At 42.8% G+C, this 21,443-nt stretch overlaps 1 protein-coding gene across 5 annotated transcripts in view; it reads left to right on the top strand.

Moving 5' to 3' along the window:
• The first annotated feature begins 1,286 nt into the window (after window positions 1-1,286).
• The window catches only part of METTL24 (methyltransferase like 24), an 84,283-nt gene continuing 64,126 nt past the window's right edge, over window positions 1,287-21,443 (top strand). For 2 of the 5 annotated variants that reach the window (XR_004692188.2, XM_035109063.2), the window contains exon 1: window positions 1,287-1,925. Coding sequence is in view for 2 of the 5 variants with exons in the window: in XM_035109063.2 (XP_034964954.1) it covers window positions 1,602-1,925 (324 nt within the window). In the remaining 3 variants the exon portion in view is untranslated. The other 3 variants (XM_035109065.2, XM_035109064.2, XM_035109066.2) reach the window with 3 other exon arrangements.

Genomic DNA, 21,443 nt, shown 5'->3' with positions numbered 1-21,443 from the left:
TAGCATTCCACAGAATTTATTTTCTTCATACGGTTTATATGAAAACCAATTGTGTTTACTTGGCCCTCTGCTCTTTTTACCCTACATTGGCTTTGCCCTCTATTACTTCAGGACAAAGGAGCTTTTGTCTGGCTGAATTTATTTAGCAACTGTAACTGTTCAAGTATGTTCTGACTGCCAAGAGAATACATGGCCATTGATACCAGGAGAAAGCATTTATCTTTTCAAGCAAATACCTAAGGCTGTTAATAACTTATAGCAGCTGCATCTGTATTTTATTTTATTTTACCAGTTAGGGAGGGGCTGATTTGGTGATTATTATCTAACAATCATGGCCAAACCTGTGAACAAGATTCCTCATCACCACAAAAGGGATGAAGGGGATACTGGGACATTTTTCTGTTTACCATTTTGCTCCCACAAAAAAAGACTGCCTCTTTTTCTTCTTCTTGAGCTAACACTTCTTAAACTTGGTTGTGTTGCAGGCCAGTGCTCTGGTTTGCTAATTTTTTTGCAGATTACATTGTGGCTTCCCAGTGAGAAACTGCTTCAAACATACGCATGGACTCTAAAGAGTAACATCTGGACTAACACTGCTGTTTTCAGGGTTTGAAATTAAACGTTTAATGAAATGTTCCTGGACACTGCTAGGTCAGCTTCAATTAGTGTGCAGTTGAATGCATTGAGGAATTGTGAGGGGTAAACTACAGTTCCCAGGATTCGGCCGGGTGCCATGTGCTTTAAACATATGATCAGGGTGTGCTTCTGTATGATCTCTAATACTATGGTCACATCCACACCATACATTTGAAACACATTTCTGGAGGGGCTTGTTTAGCCTAATTGGAAACTTCTGACCCAGAGAGCTACCTTTGGATGTGACGGCACTGCCTGTTGCCTCCTGCCCTTTGGGTTCTGCTGGAAAATAGCAAAGCTGACACTGATTGGGGTGTGTGTATTAAGGCATAACCATCTTTACACCACTCACTGTCACACACAGTTCTCCAGGTGAGGTGGGTGGAATCACCCTTCCATACATGTACTTTTCTCTTGTTACACAAATCTTTAAAAGCATATACAGTATGCTTTATACCAGTCAAAAGCTTGGGTAGCAGTTTTTAAACTGATCCACTGCAAACTGCAACTACCTATAAAACAGAAGGGAACCAGCAACAAACCGATTCCGAACTCAGCCACACAGGACAGCCGGCTTCGATGGCGCAACTTCCAAGGGAAAGTTGGAAAGCGCTGCAAGGAAGGCCAACTTTACCGCCATCCTTCCTTGCCTTCCGTTAACTGTTGCGCCGCTGTTCCAACCAAGCCCCACTGGACCCGGCCATGCTCTTACGGGGTGGCCGCCAAGAGCTGCAGCGAGGCTCCCGTCCCTCGCCCGGTGGCCGGGAGGCGGCGGCTCTGAGGCGCCCTCCGCTTCTCGGCTGGCGCAGGAGGAGAGGGGAGGAACTCCCGCCAGCCAGAGCCCAAACTTTCCCCGGCATGTGTCCTTGGGCGAGGCACGCGCCCAGCGGCAGGAGCGCGGAGAGGAAGAGAGCCGCCCGCTCGCCCCGGACCAGCCGGCGCCGGTCCTCGCCCCTGGCAGCAGCATGAGCCGGTGGCGCTGCGCGGCCAAAGAGAGGCGGCCGGGGAAGGGCTGCGCGCTGCGCCTCTGCCTGCTCTCCGCCACCATCCTCCTCTGCCTGCTGCAGCGGGGGCTCCAGCGCTCCTGGGACGCCACCGAGCCCGAGCCCGCCAAGGAGGCGCGCAAGCCGCCTCTCCCGCCGCCGCCGCCGGGAGCTCGCAGAGCTGAGAAGGCGAGCGAGGCCACCAGCAGGCGGCAGGTGACCTACGTGAGGAGCGGCCGCCGCAGGGGCCCAGCCGAGCCCACCTGTTGCCTCCAGGGGGCGCCCCCGAGCGACGCAGGCAAGAAGGTAAGAATGGCCGCCTCGGTGCTGTGACGGACTGTGAATGCCAAGTGGGAGAATATGTTTTTTATAAACCAGAAAGTGTAGAAACATCTGGTTTCTTGGCAAACATGCTGAAGAGTTATATTGGTGGCTCTGGTGTTTACCAGATCTGTCACATGGTTGGGCTGCAAAAGACAATCCTTTTGTTTTTTATTGGTGTTTTTCATACATTCAGCTTTTTAAAAATCAGATAAATGTACTTAGCAGTTATAACTTTACATAAAAGCAGCCTGAAGGTGAAGACAGAAGCCATTTAACTCTCAATGTGTTATTTTAACACAGACTAAGAAGAACAAATCCATATGATTAATCATATGATTATAATTGCTTGCAGTTATGGAGATAATCTGCAATCAAGATCCTTGCACCTGATAAGAGGCAGAACTTTATGAAATATTTCAAAATCTTTTAAGCATGGCCCCTGTGCATTCTTCTTCTTTACCTGCCGCTCCCAGCAGGAAATCCCTGATGAGCATGCCAAAAACTTTCATCACAATGTTTACTCATAGAAGAATACTGATATTTCCCGATAGTTTTTTTATCAAAAATAAAACAAAGCAAAGCAAATTTTCCCCCCAACAATTTATCTAAACTCTGTGGTTATTTAAGGATTATATTAAGAGCATCATTTCAAACATCTGTGAGTACAATCCTTATCAATCGTTTAAATTTCTTTGTAATCTATTTTAATTGCTGGAGGAGAAGTGGGGGTAGAATAACTTTTACATTTACAAAGTAATCCAAGCAAGCAAGTCCTATTGAACTCAATGGGGCTCAAGTTTTGAATATACATGTCTAGGATTGCACTGTAAGAGCATGGGTCACCAATGTGGTACCTGTGGGCACACAGCTGCCCACAGGAGCCGCATCGGATGCTCCCAGGGTCTCACCCCCCTGCTGAAATTAGCTAAAGATGGCTTCTTCCAAGGGTAATAGAATGATTATTTTTTTCAGGCCTAATAGAGGCATGAGGTGATTTTAGTGGGGTTACAGCTTGGGAAGGGAGAGTTGCAGCATGCATGTACTGCTCAAACTGTTCCTTTGTTTTGCAAATGTGACCACAGGCCCAAAAAGAATAGTAACATCTGGTAAAGGGCTTAGGGTCTGACTTCCTTGATTTTAGGCCTTGCTTACTGCTCTAATAATGGGTGATATCTTCCATCCGAGGTTGACCACAAATACAAAGATTGTTTGCATACTGGAGCTTTTTGTAGCAGCCATCCAAGGCTATGGTGGGAATCACTTAGAAATAGCATAGCTAAGGTGGCACTGGGCTGGCTGTGGCACTGAGGCCCACCTGAAAGTGGTACAAGGCCCAAAGATGAATCCCAGCGCAGTGTTTGAGAAACACTGGTCTAATCCATTTTATGTTCCTAAAAACAAACAAAAGCATCCCTGAAATATAAGTAAAAAGCAGAAAAGCAGAGGCAGAGGGAGAAAGAACCGCTGAATTATTCATAAAATATTTGTCCTGCCTTAACACAATGCAGCTTACGTGTATGTACACACATACACACACATTATCCAGATAAAATGTAGGAAATGAGTTACAATAAGATACCTGAAATGAAGGACAGACAGCAGCTTTTCTTCTTTGAAGTACATCTGAGGACATCTGGTACACTTTAAAGAAGGAAATTACTGCCACCAAGTATTATTTCTAATTGACGAAGGTCACTCATATAGAGAGGACTGGACATGATGCAGATCTGAAAATGACATTTTCCTGAAGTACATGGCTACTTAGATCTGAGACACCAGTTGATATCTGAACAGCCGGGCCTTAAATCATGTTTACTCAAATCCCACTGATTTCAAGTGGGTTCACTTCAAAGTTTAGGTTGCTTCAGACTGCAATCTTACTGCAGAGTCTCAAAGCCCGACATTCTTTGATCACATTTGAACTCTGTCCTCATTACAGAGCTTGTATTGCTTCAGGTTGTTATTGTTCCAGATGAGGACAGCATTTTGAGTCCCTCATCATACAGACTAATTTACTTCTCATGATCTCTTTGGCTCAACTGCTTCAAACCCTGTCTGGGCCTCAAGTTTAAGAACAACTTCAAATTCCCAAATCAACCTTAACCTTATTTTTGAAGGCAATTTTACCAGCATATGGGGCTACCTGCCATAATGGAAATAGATTTGCTAGGCTGAGATTAAATAAATGTACCAGTCTAGCACTCATGATTCATGGTTGCCTTATGATATTAATTATCAAGGGATGCCTTTTATTCCAGAATACACATCCTGTGGTTGCTCCAGATTTCAGTACAATATTTCCAAGGTCACTTTTTCAGATTAGACAGGGCCCCTCACTTTACAGTTTGGTGACAGCTTTACCAGCTCAATCTCAGTGCATGCCTAACCATTGATTAATTGCATGCATATATCGTATTTTATTGCACTACAATCTGAATTACACAGAATTAAAATTGTAATAAAGCAAAATACAATACTGTATAAAAAGAAGCAATAAAAACAAAAATGCCATATTCAACCACAAATCGACAAACATGCCACAGACCACCTGAATAAAGCTCGCACGCCACACACACACACACAAAAAGCACCCAATAATACTGGGAAGTGCAGTTTAATAGTGCTGGAAATTGTAGTTCTGCTGGGTAAACTACAGCGCCTACAATTCTTGGAGGCTGGATGTGCTTTAAATGTACGATGCATAAACAGCCAAGAAAAGAAACTATCCCTTTTGCGACTCTCAGCAGAACTAGCAGACAACCCAAGGCCACCACATAATTTAACATTCTGGCACCCCTCAGGGCCTCAGAGATATATGCAGCACATTGTAAGGGGTTGGACTAGATGACCCACCAGATCCCTTCTATGATTCTGGGATTCTCCTCCATAGGATCACGCCCACCAGGCCTGAACCAAGCCACGTCTCAAGCAGCTCCACCACCCAACTGAAGGGTGAACCACCGACCGCACCAGGTATGTTTAGCCTGGAGAAGAGAAGGTTAAGGGTTGATATGATAGCCATGTTCAAATATATAAAAGGATGTCATATAGAAGAGGGAGAAAGGTTGATTTATGCTGCTCCAGAGAAGCGGACACGGAGCAATGGATTCAAACTACAAGAAAGAAGATTCCACCTAAACATTAGGAAGAACTTCCTGACAGTAAGAGCTGTTCGGCAGTGGAATTTGCTACCAAGGAGTGTGGTGGAATCTCCTTCTTTGGAGGTCTTTAAGCAGAGGCTTGACAGCCATATGTCAAGAATGCTTTGATTGTGTTTCCTGCTTGGCAGGGGGTTGGACTGGATGGCCCTTGTGGTCTCTTCCAACTCTATGATTCTATGATTTGCAAAAATGAAAGCATTAAGCCCTCTTTATAGCCTGATAGAGTAGCCAAGATAGAATTGTCAAGTATGGCTCAAAATACCACAATGGGAAAGAAATGTATGATGACGATTTTAAACAATGCCAACAAAACTCAGGTTTTTTATTTTCATAAATGCACACATTTGGCCTTCATGGCTGCTAGCAATTATGAAGCCTACATATTACTCATTGCCTTAACTGCAGCTAAGAAAATAGAATGGAAGTTTACGTTTTAATATTTATTTATGCATTCATTAGCATACATTAGCTCATCCATGCTCATTATAAAAGACTAAAATCAGTGCAATCATACATTTTTAAAATAAAAAAATCAACAAAAAATCAGATTAAAATAGCAGGTAGAACATAATAAATACAATGCAACACATAAGCATTTCCTCAGTGGCTTACTTAATAGGTTTTAAAATGAAAGTTTAGAACAGGGGTCAGCAAACTTTTTCAGCAGGGGGCTGGTCCACTGTCCCTCAGACCTTGTGGGGGGCTGGACTATATTTTGGAAAAAAATATGAAAGAATTCCTATGCCCCACAAATAACTCAGAGATGCATTTTAAATAAAAGGACACAGTCTACTCATGTAAAAACATGCTGATTCTCAGACCATTCGCGTGCCGGATTTAGAAGGCGATTGGGCCGCATCAGGCCCCTGGGCCTTAGTTTGGGGACCCCTGGTTTAGAAGAATAAAAAGGTATTTTGCCTGGCACTGGAATGATGTCAGTGTGTGCAGGTGAGCTTCCCTGGGGAGACATTCAAAGGTTTGAGTATCTTGGAATGGTTCTCTGGCCACATCTGCTCTACACATTTAAAGCACTGCTATAGCATTTTAACCACCATTACTTCCCCTGAAGAATCCTGTAGTTTTAAGAGTTCTTAGAAGACCACTAGTCCACTCAGTTACAATTGTTAGCAGTCAATCCCCTTCCCTAAGGAACTCTGGGAACTGTAGGTCTGTGAGGGGAATAGGGAGTTCCCAACAACACTCTGTGCCCTTAAAAGATCACAGTTCCCAGGATTCTTTGGGGGAAGCCATGACTGTTAAAATGGTATAATAGTGCTTTAAATGTATGGTGAAGATGCCTATTTCATTCACCATCTGCCTTTCCTCAAAAGGGGGCAGGCGCAGCCCAAGATAAGGGAAAGGGCAATATGGGGACCCCCCCCCCCCATTCCAACTTCTCTCTGTACTGGCAGTCAGATTTTGCTTCAACAATGGGACAGTGTCCACTACTACATCTGAGGGCATCAGCCTAGTTTAGAGGGTAGAAGGCTGTGGAAGAAAGAATGGGAGGTTCAAGAGGAGCAGCTGGGAAGGCTGCTGCCACTCGGCTTCTACCACCTGAATCAGATGCGTTACTCTGCCTAATATTAGGGTCGGCCCCAGGAAGAGACATACGATGACATTAGGGACTGGGTGAACTAGTGTGGACAAAGATGAGCTAATATGTACTTGGAGTTTAAACAATGTTGGTGTTTAAAGTTAGGTAATCACCAGCACTTCCAATTAAGCTCAGAAATGGACTGGAAGTCAGTAGAGCTGGGTGAATACAGCAACCCAGTGACTATTTCAAACTAGCCGCCTTCCTTGAAAATGTATCTGCACCAGATTGCAGTAGTCCAACTTGCCCCAAAAGGAAAGGTTTGAGACAGGCTAATAAATGGGACATCTTTCAAGGTCTTCCCCAGCTTCTCCATCCCCTCTTCCTCAAAACCTCCACTTGCTTCTCCCACTTCCCCTCCTAAGCTGCTGAAGGCAATGTCTCGGAAATGCATCTTGCCCATTCTTTTCGATACCCCCTGTTTTGAGGTTCTAGATTCAGGGAAGATAAAGTTTCCTGCCAGAATTGGTTCTCTGCCTTTTGTCACAGGGAGACAAAGAGAAAGTTCGGAACTATTACAGGCACACCATTACAAGGTTTTTTCTTACGTTTCTGGGAAAGAAACATTTCTTGAATGTTTAAAAATTGAAATCTTGCATTATCTTTTCACTTTCATCCAGATTTGTTTTCCTTAATAAAGGGAATTTGTAGCCTTTGGCAAAAAAAGCACACACTGAAATCTTTAGGACACTTAGCAATAACATTATTATGTTACAATAAAAATGCTATTGCATCATCTTAGAAACTAGGAAATGCAACACTGAAACAGATGGACTGAAGAAATTATATCTGACTGTGCCTGGACTGGAAGCTTCAAAGGGAAAATCAAAACTAATTATAATCATTAGCATTCCTTCCAAGGGCTTATGCATATGATCTGATATACCAGACCTTTCAGAAGTGATTGATGCAGAGTAGTTATTCTGCATCAACATTCCTTGTTTACTCAGGCAGGGAATCTCAAGTGTTGCACATATTATTATATCTTCGCTCAATATCTTGGATTGCTTTTAGTGTGCAACTGACAGAGAATTTTGAACTCCTCCCTCCATCTCTTCCTATCTGAATTAACCACCCTACTAGGTTTTCAAAATCTCAAATGAGAGGAGCCTCATCGTTATACTGCTTCTCATTTTGTTGTTTTGGCTGTCTTTAGTCTCTGATTTATTCCCATGCACGGAGAAACAAAACCCAGACTTTGGATACGATCCTAATCATGTTTGCTTGGAAGTGAGGCTCATGCTGCAAAAATAGCAGATACTGTCAGCACTGTTTTAAGGACTTTTAGCACTTGGAGACACATTCCTTGACTCCTGTGTTTAGAATTTTGTGAACATATAGCAACAGCATTCCTGGTTGCTGAAATAATGACATAAAAGGCATCCTGAACTGAATACATCAATGTCACATAAGGTGCGCTGTGGCTCTGTTGCTCTCTCAGCTGTGGCAGTGCTGCCACTTGCCAGAACTGGAATGGCTGGGAAACACTCGGTTGGCAGGTGTGCATATACCTGCTGTCGCTGCCAACCTGGTCCTTCCCCTGCTGTGGCTGCCACCATTGCCCTGCCCTATTGTGCTCATTGTGACAGTGGCACAGCAGTGGCACCCCACCTCATGCGCTACGAATGGATGAGATGTGGGGCATGCTCTGGCAAAAGTTTAACCCACAACTATGGGGCTTAAGTACAACTAGCTTTCTTAGAATTGGTCCTATAGCATTCTAAGGAATCCTCGGGGGTGCAAAGGGCTTATAAGGGAGTTTGTGCTCTCAGTGCAATAAAAGGGGAACTTTTCACACACATGGATTTTATATAAACTCTCTTGGTTATCTTCTCCTGTGATCAAACCCATTTCGCCTGGGAGATTAATAGCATTACAGCACTAGGTATTGTGGCTTCAAGCCATTGGCATCTGCATGGATAACTAAGGAAGACTTCAGTGAGTTCTTGTTCAAATATTGTCAGTCTGAAAGAGCAGACTGAGAGAGATTATTGTGTTTGCAATAAAAGGGATGCCCTTTCATTGACAGTTGTTTTCAACAGCAAATAATCGGGTCCCAGGAGCACCAGCGCAACCTGGTACGAAATCTGGGGGGGGGGTGGGAGGAGAGAAAGAATGAAAGAGAAGATATAGAAGCTCTGGAATTATTTTCATAGTAACTGTGCAAGGAAAGGCTACTGATCTTTTAATTATATTTTAAAGCCTTTTCATTTGCAGTTAATAGGCCAGAAAATACTGATTATAAAATGGTTCCTGGCAGTGATGTCTCTTGCAAGCTTACTAGGTTAATGATCACACAGCAGAGCCATGATCCTTGCATGCTTACCTTAGCTTTTTAAAAAATTAGTCTTGCTTCATACATTTTTGAGCAGCAGCTGGGGAATCCTATCTTTCAGGCGTGGGGGAAATTTATAGTGTGACATGCTGTAATTATAATTACCTAGCAAAATCTCATCAAATTTGATGAATTGCAGGGTGATGGGCAATGAACAGAGAGCTCCGTCTTCCTTTCTCTCAATAAGGTTCAAATTATTTTCATCCCTTCCTGTTCCCCGTTCTCTAGCTCTACCCTCCACATCCCGGGAGTGGTTATTCTGCCCCAGTTCCTATGTCAAGGGAGAGGGTATTGCCTTGTTCTTCATTTCCTGCTAGCACTTTATAGTCACAACAGCTAATGAGTAGGATCTGTTGGATCAACTTCCTAGCATTGCTTTTTTTTGGGGGGGTTGGATACTCCAAAATACACAGTTGGGCAATGGCATCTGTCACTAAATAGGGGCAACATTTCTAGTTCTATCGAACTCTTCAGGCAAGATACTACACCAAGGTAGGAAGTAGTGAGGATAAGGGATGTTGGAGACCTCTGACAGAAACTGGAAAGGAAACTGCTGATGTCCACTTATTTGTCCAGTGTCCAGAATGGGAATCAATCCAGCAAATATGATCAGTTGTTGCTGCTTTCAGTCTTCAGATGATACATAATCGATGACTCCCCTTTCCCCAAGTTCAATTGTGTTTCCTTTGTATTGTACTTTGAAGTGAATGGTCTGTGCATTGAAGTGAATGACGGGGCATAGCATAATAATACTGTAATTGATAACATCATTAGTTATGTAATTATGTAAAATTACACTGCAGTGGACACTAAGAAAATAATGCAGTTTTTGTCAGAAGCTGAACTGCATCAGAACAGAAGCACTGCACATAACGAACATGGGTCAGAATGGAAATCAATGCCTTCTTGCATCCCAAGCAGGGGTAGGGAAAAAAATTAAAAAGCAGGGGTAGGGGGGGAAATTAAAAAGCAAGAGAGTATAAAATTATTCTGGATGTTATGAGCTTTTAGACTCGGCTCCAAAACTTAAAAAAAACACCTCTGCTCGTTGTTACAGATACCAAGTTACACACTATTTCTGAGAACACAAAGGCCGCCTGTTACTCACCTCCCTCACACATCACACGTTGATACACACAGGGCCCTAATTAGGCACAGAGCAGAAACAAAGAGAAACACAGCAATCTGTATTTTAGCAAAGCTGATGATTAATTCTGTGTGGCGCTAGGTGAGAGAATCAAGTGATGCCAAATTGACTAAGAAGGTATTTTCCAAGGCAATGTAGCCATGTTGGTGTATAAGAAAAACAAACTGCAAAATCTACAGCTGGGCAATGTAACAGAAGGGGAGGGCTGGGAGAGCTTGCTTATGCACGTCCTTGCACAATTTCCACGTGAGTAGGTCAGCCATGCCCTGAAACTATATGGTAATTGCTGCCACTTTTCTTCAACACAGCCTCCAGACAGGAGGGAGTTCTAGAGAGCTTAAAGAAATACTAAAATCCGGGACTATGAGGTAGCATTTAGTTTCCATGACCCTCTCCAGGGTGCAAGATCTGTCTCAGTTACAAGGAGCAATAGGGCTAGTATCCAGCTGCCTTTCTCTCTTGTGGATGCAGTGTGACCAGCTCTTTCCATTGAAATCCCATTATTTCACCCCAGGAGCATAGGTGCAGTGGCTAGACATGCAAAAGATTCCCTGAATCCTAGAGTTTGGCTGAAATGCACTTCAGACCCCAGCAGCCAAATGCTTTGAAGTTTAATTAAGAATTAATTAAAAAAATTAATTAAGAAAAATAAAAATGGGTGGTTGTTTAGTCGTTTAGTCGTGTCCGACTCTTCGTGACCTCATGGACCAGAGCACGCCACATACTCGGTCCACATACTGTTTAAGCCTGCCTTGTAGAATTTTAAGCATAACCTTGCTAGCGTGTGAAATGAGCGCAATTGTGCGGTAGTTGGAGCATTCTTTGGCACTGCCCTTCTTTCGGATTGGGATGTAGACTGATCTTCTCCAGTCCTCCAGTCCTCTGGCCACTGCTGAGTTTTCCAAACTTGCTCAATATGTGAGTGTAAAAATGGATAGAGGAGGACAAAAGGACCAAGCAGGCTATTGAAAAATAAAGGGACCCCCTAGCTAAAATTTATGTCGACCTAGCTACGTATAGGCTTCTGGTTTCCTCATGAGTAACACAGTGTAGATGGTCTGTTGCAGGGTTTTCTGATTGGGAGCTAATATTGATGGGAAAATTGCATATATGTGTAATATATTATTGGAAAAACATGTGAATGCATATAAATACTGACTAGTATAATGGCTATTAAATCATGCGGAGACACACCCATGTATTTATAAAATATAACCTGCAGTCTTCCTAGTGGGCTGAAACGCAAAGCAGATAATAAATGGAATGATTGCAATTTGTTAGAATGTAACTAGTTTATTATTTTTAGACAACATATCCCCATTCCTTTAGAATCTTTGTAACTTATTGATGCAACTTGAAGTTATTTATGCTAGTCAGCCTTCTTTTGAGAGAATAAAGTAAAGGTGACATGCCGGCCTTCTTAAGGAGCCAGATAATTTATTAGAGTAATAAAATTCTGTATACAAATATGCTGAAGGCCGTGCATACCAGTGGAATGAACACTATAATTTGGAATTTACTGTTGTGGTAATAACAGCAGCATTTAGAGCAGAGGCAGTCAAACCATTTCCAGCCTCATTTCCAGTAACTAGCAGCAAACTTAGTTGAACAAGTGGGACCTGCAACAAAGTCTTGCCGTTTTGGAGTGCTCCTCTAGCCAACCACACCTCTTCCAGGCCACTCCATTCTATTACATTCTGGTTTTATATTCCCCCTCCCCACAAAAAGTCATTCAGCATTCTGTGGTCACTAAGACGTTAAGTAGCTCAGTCGGTAGACTCCTAATCTCAGGGTTGTGGGTTTGAGCCCCACATTGATTCTACGATTATAAGACTGTAAGCATGCTAAGTCCTTGCTGGACCTTATTGGGGTCATCCTGTCCTCTGGAATAATCCTAACATCTGGTTGGAGAGCAGTGGGGCTGACCAGAGCAGTGGGGGCCACCAGTATATTTCTTGATTTTGTTGCTAGGCTGGCAACAAGCGGGTACAAGAAAGAAATCCAGATCAGACTCCTCTCTAGCTGTTAAACCAGTTTGGGATCCATTGGACCCTTGGCTGGGCTACTTGTTCTGCCTCCCTCTTCTCATCCTTCCCTGTTTGAGGACATTACATTGGATACTGCTGGCACTGGCAACAGCCTACAGCAGGCATCCCCAAACTTCGGCCCTCCAGATGTTTTGGCCTACAACTCCCATGATCCCTAGCTAAATGGACCAGTGGTCAGGGATGATGGGAATTGTAGTCCAAAACATCTGGAGGGCCGAAGTTTGGGGATGCCTGGCCTACAGTGTTGGTGGATCCTCTGCCATATCAGTGCATATCAGTGCAGGTTAGGATTGCTCTGCCCATTGCCCTTTGGCCTCATCCAACAGGGTCTTATGTTATAAGTAACTACTGGGAATGTTAATTTACTGATCTTTTATATCCTGGTAATCCTGCATCTGAAAATAGTTAATATTGCTTGAAGATACATCCATTAACACTCAGGTGGTAGGAAAGGTATTTGCGTGCAACAATACTGTATAATAATAAAAAAACCCTTGTTGCTTAAAGGCTTAAGATTTTGGTTTTTTTTAAGATCAGAGGAATTCGTTCTGCTCAGCAGATTTTTGCTTGTAAAAGACTACAGGGTGGTGGGTTTTTTGGGCTTTAGGCATAGTAATGCTATTTAGTGCTTTTAATGAAAATTTTAATTGAAGGTGTGGTTCTTTTAAAGTAATCAGAAGCAAGTGAAGCACAGTGGATCTTGTTCCAGACTTATTAGCCAACACGTAGCTGGTTCTACTTTTTAAAAAAGTCTGCAGCTGCACTGCTGTGCTGACTTACTTGAGAGTAACTTTCATTTAACTTGTTGGGATTTAAAGCCAAATAAACCTGTATAGAATTGGGCTAAGAGGATGGGGATGGGCATAGCTCAGTGGTAGAATATATTGTAAAATAAAAAAATTCCTTCAGTAGCACCTTAAAGACCAACTAAGTTTTTATTTTGATATGAGCTTTTGTGTGCATGCACACTTCTTCAGCTCATACCAAAATAAAAACTTAGTTGGTCTTTAAGGTGCTACTGAAGGAATTTTTTTATTTTACTTCGACCCAGACCAACACGGCTACCTACCTGTAACCAGAATATATTGTGTTTGAGTTTGGGGGCTGGGTGGGAAGAAGTAGTCTGTATGTGAGAACCATCTAAGCCCTGGATCCAGCAAGTGTTAAAATATAAGGCAGGATAGCTTCCTGAGTTGAGGGAATATCCTAGACCATTAAGGCAATAAAGGAAGTGGTTCGGCACCAGAGGTCAAATGGGTGGACCTCCGTCCCTCAGCTCACAGTTAGCTAGAGGGATGAAGAGTTTTGAGTTTTGAGTTGAGTTGCAATGATGGGGGGCCAGAAGTGAAGCAGCAAGTTGGAGAGAGGGTCAGAGTAACATTTGAGAGCAATGTTTGATTTCAGTGTGGGCTGTGGGAGAATCAAGATCCTTTTGGGGTGCTGTGAACCGCTCCATATGCTCAGGTTGTACATATGTGTAAATAAACCATATATCATAAAGACACCACAGTCTCCACTTGCCTCATTCCCAAAGGAAACACGGACCTTGGGTGAGCACCTGGAACCCCTGGAATCTCACACTGCTCAGAGATTAGGGTGGCATGCAACAATACTTTGCCTGCAAAAGGTCCTCGGTTCAGTATTTGATGTCTCCCATTAGGCTGAAAAACACTGGAAAAACACTGAAAACACTGAAAAACATTAGGCTGAAAAACACTGGAGAGCCACTGCCAATCAGAGTTGACAATATTGAGCAAGATGGACCAAAAGTCTGACTTGGTATAAGGTAGTTTCCTATGTTCCTGTGATGCTCCTTTTTGTTGTATATATTACAGGACATTTCTTTTTAACTAGACAGATTCTAATTGCTCCCTTTCATAGTGCCCTCAGTCAAGGCCCTATCAACCTGGAAGTAAAATGTGGGTACCTTAAAGAAGGTGCTGGTTTCTAAGCATTTTGGTGACCCCCCCACCCCCCCACTGGGGAAAAAGATATATGTAATTTGTAAAGGAAAAGGAATGATACGCTCCCAACAGCCCACATGTACGCCCTGTGTTTTCTAGGGATGTCTGATGAAAAAGCAAAACAGAAAACTGGAAGATGTGGGTGAAAGAATGAGCTTGCTTGAGCTCCATACAGTTCATAGTATCCTGAAGAAGGGTGTGACTTGCTCTGTGGAACTCTGGAACCAAACGCTTAAAAGGGTGGGGAGATACTGCAACATTTTGCTGCAAGCCCTGCTTGTGATTTGAGATTTAAAATTACATTTAACCTTTTTCTTGCAAATGCTATTTCTCTGTCAAATTCAAAACCCGTTTGTTTTGTACCTGTGTATAAAGAGAATAAAACTACACCCCAACATACAACCAGCCCTTTAGAATATGCATGACTTTTTTTTGATTAACTGGATTTTTGTGTTCAGAGACCAGATGTTAAGTGTCAGCTGGATCCACTCAAAAGGGTCTTTAATTTCAGAGCCTAGAGGAGATTTCCAAATTTCCAATTTCTACCTTTCCAGTACCCTGGTGGGCCTCCAAATTTTAAAAGCTGTGGTTATGCTTTCAAGCACTTGAAACTAAGAGTATATTTCTAAGTATGGTGTATAAATAATAAGCCATTAGTGGTAGTGCTCTCCAGAGTCCTGAAAAGCCTCCAAAGTAAAACTAAAAATCTGGCAATCGGCTGGAAGACCTGCTTTTTGGGGTTAGAGATCACAATCTCCCAAGCACTTGATTTTACTGATTAACAATTAAAAGCATCTGGTTCATTTGGATGAGCATCCCATTTCAAGCTTATCGTCTGGGAAATGGCCTGTTTGAAGTCAAGCACCACTTACTCTTTACAGACCAATGTTTGTCTAGGGTTAGACAGACTTAGTTGGCTAGTTTAGCTTGCTTAGTGATCTGGATTTATTAGAATGCTCTGCTGTAGGTGGGAGATCAAAAATAGTATAGCTGACCTGTCAACGGTGATGGGCAAGGATGGTTTTGGCAACTTGGACATTAAGTGGAAAAGGAGTTGCTAAGTTTCAATCAGGCTCTCTCTTTAAGAGCCCCATGGCAAGAAGAGAGGAGGCAGCCATAGTTTCTTCCACTTCACTTGACCATTCCATTTCATTGCTCTCACCCCTTTCCTTGCAGCTCGTGTGAGTGAGCAGCATCAAATCCAAAATCAGCTGATGTGTGGAAGTGTCTATGGCCAAGAAAAGCCTTGGCTGCATCCACTCTTGCTGCTAGAGAGTTGTTAGCGAGAGAGGTGTGCTCTCCTATTTGCATTTTGATTCTTCTTGTCCTGCATTGATATTACTGGCCCTTCCTCTTGCTGCTTTCCTCCTGTGAGCATGAGAAACTGCAAAGAGCATTGCAAAAACATAGAATCATACTTGGAAGGGATCCAGAGGGTCATCTAGTCCAACCCCCTGCATTGCAGTAATCCTACTCACAGCTGTCCCTGGGTGCGCTTAAACCACTAACGTTCTGGTTAACGGGCAGACACACTTACCCATTGCACCACAGAGGCATGCAACATGTTATATTGCAATTTATACAGGGCTGTATAAATGTTAAAGCTGCATCTAAGCCACAGGTTTAGAATTTGCATTCTAAACCAACAATTCAGCCAGTCTTGTATATGAAACTTTCTCCTAGCGAGGGAATTATCTTTGTAGCCTCTTGGCAGCTAGTGGCCCACTCCCAGCATCCCTGAGAGATCTAACCATTCTGGTCAGTTACATCATTGCTATAGCTAAATCTGGGGAGTGAGTTTTCGAGCTCCAGGATTCCCTAAAGTCCATTGGCAGGCTGGATTGTAGCAATCTATAGTCACCAGCATTAAGCACAGGCCTCCCGATGGTCTCCTGGCAGCAGTCATTCCAGCAGACTGCAGCAAAGGGACAGATGGTAAGCAAGGTCCACTGTTGCTCCTTTCCCTGAACAGTTTTCATTTGAACTCATCTTTAGAAGAGCTTTATAACTTTAAGAACTGGTGCCTGAGTTTGCTTGTTTTCTTCCTCTCTCCTCTTTTTCCATTGTGTTGTGCCTTTTAGATTGTAAGCCTGGGGGTAATGACAGTCTTGTTTATAACTGATATTATATAAGCTACCCTGGGAGCTTTTTTGGCTGAAGAGTTGGGTAAAAATAGTTTATAACGAAATCACAGGGGTTGATGCTGCACATTTCACATTCTCTGTTGTGCTGATAGAAGTTTGATGCTTCAACATGTACAGTCACAGGTATCTAGGCAACAGCCCCACCTCAGACCATGTGTTTCTGACTTGATCCCTAGAGTCCCTGACAGTTTCCTTTAAATTTAGAGCAGGCATCCCCAAACTGTGGCCCTCCAGATGTTTTGGCCTCCAACTCCCATGATCCCTAGCTAACAGGACCAGTGGTCAGGGATGATGGGAACTGTAGTCCAAAGCATCTGGAGGGTCTAAGTTTGGGGATGCCTTTAGAGGCTAAGCTCCTTGGGACAGGGACCTATCTTTTTACCTCTGTAAAGCATCCTGTATATTGACAACGAAATAAATGATTGATTAAGTAATATTTGACTGTTTCCTCTGGCCCATCATTTATTTTTAAAAAATCATTTATTTCTCTTACACTTGTTAATATTCCCTCTCAGGCTCAGGGTGGATAATAACTCTTAGTGTATTTCATAATGAAAAACTGGTGTGCAATATTAAAATAATAATAAAGAGCCTGCACTTAAAAGACCTTTCCCTCTACTAATCCCCTACCACTAGATTATTGTCTGAATAAAAAAGACATTGCATTACTTCCTGGGGATTTCGACTCAGATAATTTGTGCACTTGTCATTATTATGCTTTTTAATATTGTGCTTCAAAATTAATTGCTTTTAATTATTAAAAACTTAAGCTCACATGAGAAATGCAGTAAAAGTGGAGCAAGTAAGACACTTTTGCTCAATTCAGGGAAGAAGATCTGCACAGGATCTGATCCTTGTTGGATCAGGAACCATACACAACAATCTGAGGCTCATGATCTGTGCATTCAGATGCACAGTGTTCCGTGCATCCAATTACGGATGTTGTCTTTCTGCACAGCATTGCTTTCAATGGTGCACATTTGAATGTGTATCAGGTGGGATTTCCAGAAAGTACAAAGACTGGTAACATGGGCATTCCAAAGTGAAACTTATCTTTACTAAGGCAAAGCAATCTTGGGAGTGCCCCTCATTTTTATCGTTTTTTTACAGCTCTGAAGTGTGCTTTGCTTTTGACATTCGGCCTGGGAAGACTTGATTTCTCCCCTCCTGGCTTCCTTTAGCACACAAGCTAGTTTACAAATGCGGCTGCTTTTGAGCGCTCAGTGGGTAGCTGCACTGGGTAGCTAATTTTTGGCAGAAGGTCTTTGTGGGTCAGCTTCAAGTTTTGAGATAACACGCTCTATTATTGTAGGGCCATGGGATGGATTCCACATGTGGTCAGACTGCTAAACGGCATGAAATCGAATACTGATGGAGAGAGAGAGCATTATTTAACGAACTGATACAAAGAAGGCATTGTACGCGTACACAATGCTGATGCTGTCAAGGAAAGCCTTAAAAAGGCTCGGGGAAATGCCTTTGAAGTCTAAAAATAGAGGGAGGGGGAAAACCTACTACTGACTCTTTGCAAGCCCTTCCTCCTCCAAGCTTTCCACTTAATGGGTGGAAGTTTGACTCTCGGGCAATTACCTGCTGCTTCAGAGGAAGCCATCTCTGCTTCCAGCAAACACTCTGTGACATTCAGCCAACAAACTCTCAACCTTTTAGGAGAAGACTTTGTAGCTATAACTATGTTTCCCTCCAGTAATGGTGCATTACAAAATATTTACATTCCAGTCCTAGACACATTCATGTTCAGTAAGGCAAGCCTAATAGATTTCAGTGGTTGACTGTGTACAGATTAGCAGCTTAAAACGTGGTGAAATAGTTTCCACCTGCTGTGTTTCAAATTGCATGTGCACATTGCTGTACACACCAGAGGGGGGGGGGTGTCTTCACCTGATATGCATTGGTTTGGTTTCCTCATGCCTGCAGACCCCACCCCCCCCGGTTCCTGTTCACAAAGCTATCATCTGCTGTCTCAAACGTAGCACATCTCGACTTAACTGCAAAGTGATTGTGGCTTATATGTTCAAATCAGATGAAAGGTGGTTTGATAGGAAATGCATCAAACAACACTGTTTCTCAAGGAACTGCAGGTTCAGTATGAATTGTGGCTGACCTCATGTGAACACAACTTCAAACACCAGCAGCGGGAGAGCACTGGAGCCAGAGAACACAGGAATGTCTGCATAGCCACAGAGCTCTTTTAAAATTGCCATCACTCTAACTTTACCTACAGACAGAGGCTGCAGAATAGCTATAAGAATGCCACCTTTTGAGTAGCTAAGAACAATTTGTTGGTGCAGCCAATAGAAATGTAAACAATCACTGATGTTTGCAGTGTGGAGTGAGGCAGTTTAGTTGTAGAAATGTGGTGGGCTTCTTTGCGAAATTAGTTTTCCTCCCTCAGAAATTCATTAGCTTGCTTCAGTCACAGATGTTAGTAGAGCAAATTATGAACATGGGGAAAACAGCCTCCAGGGTCTGTTTCCTATCCTTTTTACTGCAGGTAAATTATTTGCATTGCATTATCAATGAATTTCATTCAGGATACAATATGTATTAAGAATTAATAGTTCTCAATCTCAAGCCACAAGAGACCTATCACTGGCTGTGTACACAAACTGCAGCTTAAAATGGATTTGATGCGTCTTATTTGTGCATGTTTTTCGCATAGTCAACATGATCATCTCATCTTAAGTGGCAGACTGCAATTCCCACCCCTGCTTTAGTTCAGATTTTCTCAATTTGTGGATAATGCGGAAAGGGGGGGAAATCCCAACCTAAAAGTGCATGCAACCTGACTCTGGACATTCTAAAGCAGGCACCCCCAAACTTCAGCCCTCCAGATGTTTTGGACTAAAATTCCCATCATCTCTGACCACTGGTCCTGTTATCTAAGGATCATGGGAGTTGTAGGCCAAAACATCTGGAGGGCCACAGTTTGTGGATGCCTGTTCTAAAGTGTATTGTTTCAGTGGATTAATTTTTTAAAGAATTTTTTAATTTCTATACCACTCTTCATCCAAGGCTCACGGAGCAGTTTGCAATATAAAAACAAACACAACATAGCAACAAATAAAGCATGTAAAACATGTAAACCATGGCTTCATTTGCCACCTGCACCCAGCAAGCGCCCCCTTCCCCTAGTTTAAAAGGCCATTGATTGTTTCGTTAGCCAAAGGCCTGGGAGAATGTTTTTGTCTTGTGCCACATATGTGGCGATGTTTTGCTGGTTGCAACGACCTTCTAGTAACACACTTTCTACTTCTGTTGACGAGGTGCTCTGTGGGTTGCTGGTGGGATCGGTCAACGCACGTGTGTTGTTGTTTTGAACAGCTGTTTTTGTGCAAGTCTGGTACAGTGGTACCTCGGGTTACAAACACCTCGGGTTACAAACACTTCGGGTTACAGACTCCGCTAACCCGGAAGTAGTACCTCTGGTTAAGAACTTTACCTCAGGCTGAGAACAGAAATTGTGTGGCGGCAGGGGGAAGCTCCATTAGCTAAAGTGGTACCTCAGGTTAAGAACGGTTTCATGTTAAGAACGGACTTCCGGAATGAATTAAGTTTGTAACCAGAGGTACCACTGTGTATCATAAAGCTCGTATCTCAGAAATAATGGGAAAGAATGACTGCCTTCACAGGTAGATGAATACCTGTGTGTTTGTCCACAATGTACTTCAAGTTTCCAGAATTCAGGAAGGGTAGGGAAATATATATTGAGGGGGAGGAAGTGACAGTGCACCCCATCAAGCACGGCCCACTAGGATGGCTGAGAAACATTGAGACAGAGTTCAGTTGAAAGCTCTCATGTGTGGACAAACGTGTACAAAAGTGCACGGGGGGGTGGATCTGTGTGATCCATGTACACACATTAAACTGTCTCATGTGTACATAAGAGTTTGAGCCACTCATAGTCAAATAGTCAAGTCTGGTTTGCTGAATCTGCAAGATAAATGCTGGAGATCCAACTGGGTTAAAGGAAGTGTAGAGGAAAGATCTGAATATATGGATTGAACAGACATCCTGGAATGGCTTATATAGTAGGAAAAATTGTAATTTTCTCAGTAAATCAAATGTTAGAGACGTTTTGTGTTTCCATGACTCACATATTTAATGCTAGTCCTTGACTTGTGATGGTTATGTTAATCTTGGCTGAAATGCCGAAGAGCAATTAGAGAATTAATTAGCTGGATTTCTGTTTTTCACACTTATAAAATGGGCATATAAGGATAGAGATTGTGTCTTTCTTTTTGTCCATCTGCCTTGAAAGCAGAAGACATGTTGGCACACACAGGGAAGTGGAAATGTTTTGGATTGTAGTTGCTGGCTGACATTGAGCAGTGCTGCCAGCAAATAAAATGACTCCAAGTGGGGGACACAATCAGTCAGATTTAGCAACATAGGATCATGGAATATTGGCTGAGCAATTAAACCAAAGAAAATATATGTTAAAAAATATTGTCAGGAAACTGATCGTGATTCTGGCACACATTGCCCATTGAAGTAATGTGAAAATGGTCTTTTAAAACAAGCAGACACCTCCCCCGCCCAAGCAGGTGCTAAATATTTAGCTCTGGTCATGGAATATTGCTGGTTCTTAATGTTTTCATTTCTTTTCTTCATGTACAAACACCTCTTCTTAAGCATTTGGTTCTGACCTGAGGCAAACCCGTGGCTCCCCAGGTGGAAGAGCATCTGCTTTGCATACAGAAGGTCCCATGTACAATCCTCAGCATTTCCAGATAGGGCTGGGAAAACAATCCCTGCCTGAAACCCAGGAAAACCAGTGACACTGCAGGGATCAGACTGAAAGATCTCTAACCCTGAGAGCTGTCCTTGTGGCACATGGAGTAGGAGAGCTAGGCTCTGCTACCAGCCATTGCCCTGGTCCAAGACCTCTGGTGCCTTGCAGCATGGGTATGGCTGGTGTAGATGTCATTTCCTTCACAATGATATTTCCATGTGGTCCGTGCCCTGCCTCTAATATCTAGATTAGCTTGCAACATACTGTAAATCAGAGAATTTAGAATATAGCAATCTGACAGCAACTGGTGTGGGAATTATCTACATGACACAGATGATCTATGTGGTGGGT

Source organism: Zootoca vivipara, chromosome 3 (assembly GCF_963506605.1).
Source record: "Zootoca vivipara chromosome 3, rZooViv1.1, whole genome shotgun sequence".
NCBI classification, from domain to species: Eukaryota; Metazoa; Chordata; class Lepidosauria; order Squamata; family Lacertidae; genus Zootoca; species Zootoca vivipara.
Note: the sequence above shows the minus strand (reverse complement) of the source record. Positions and strands in the feature narration are given on the sequence as shown.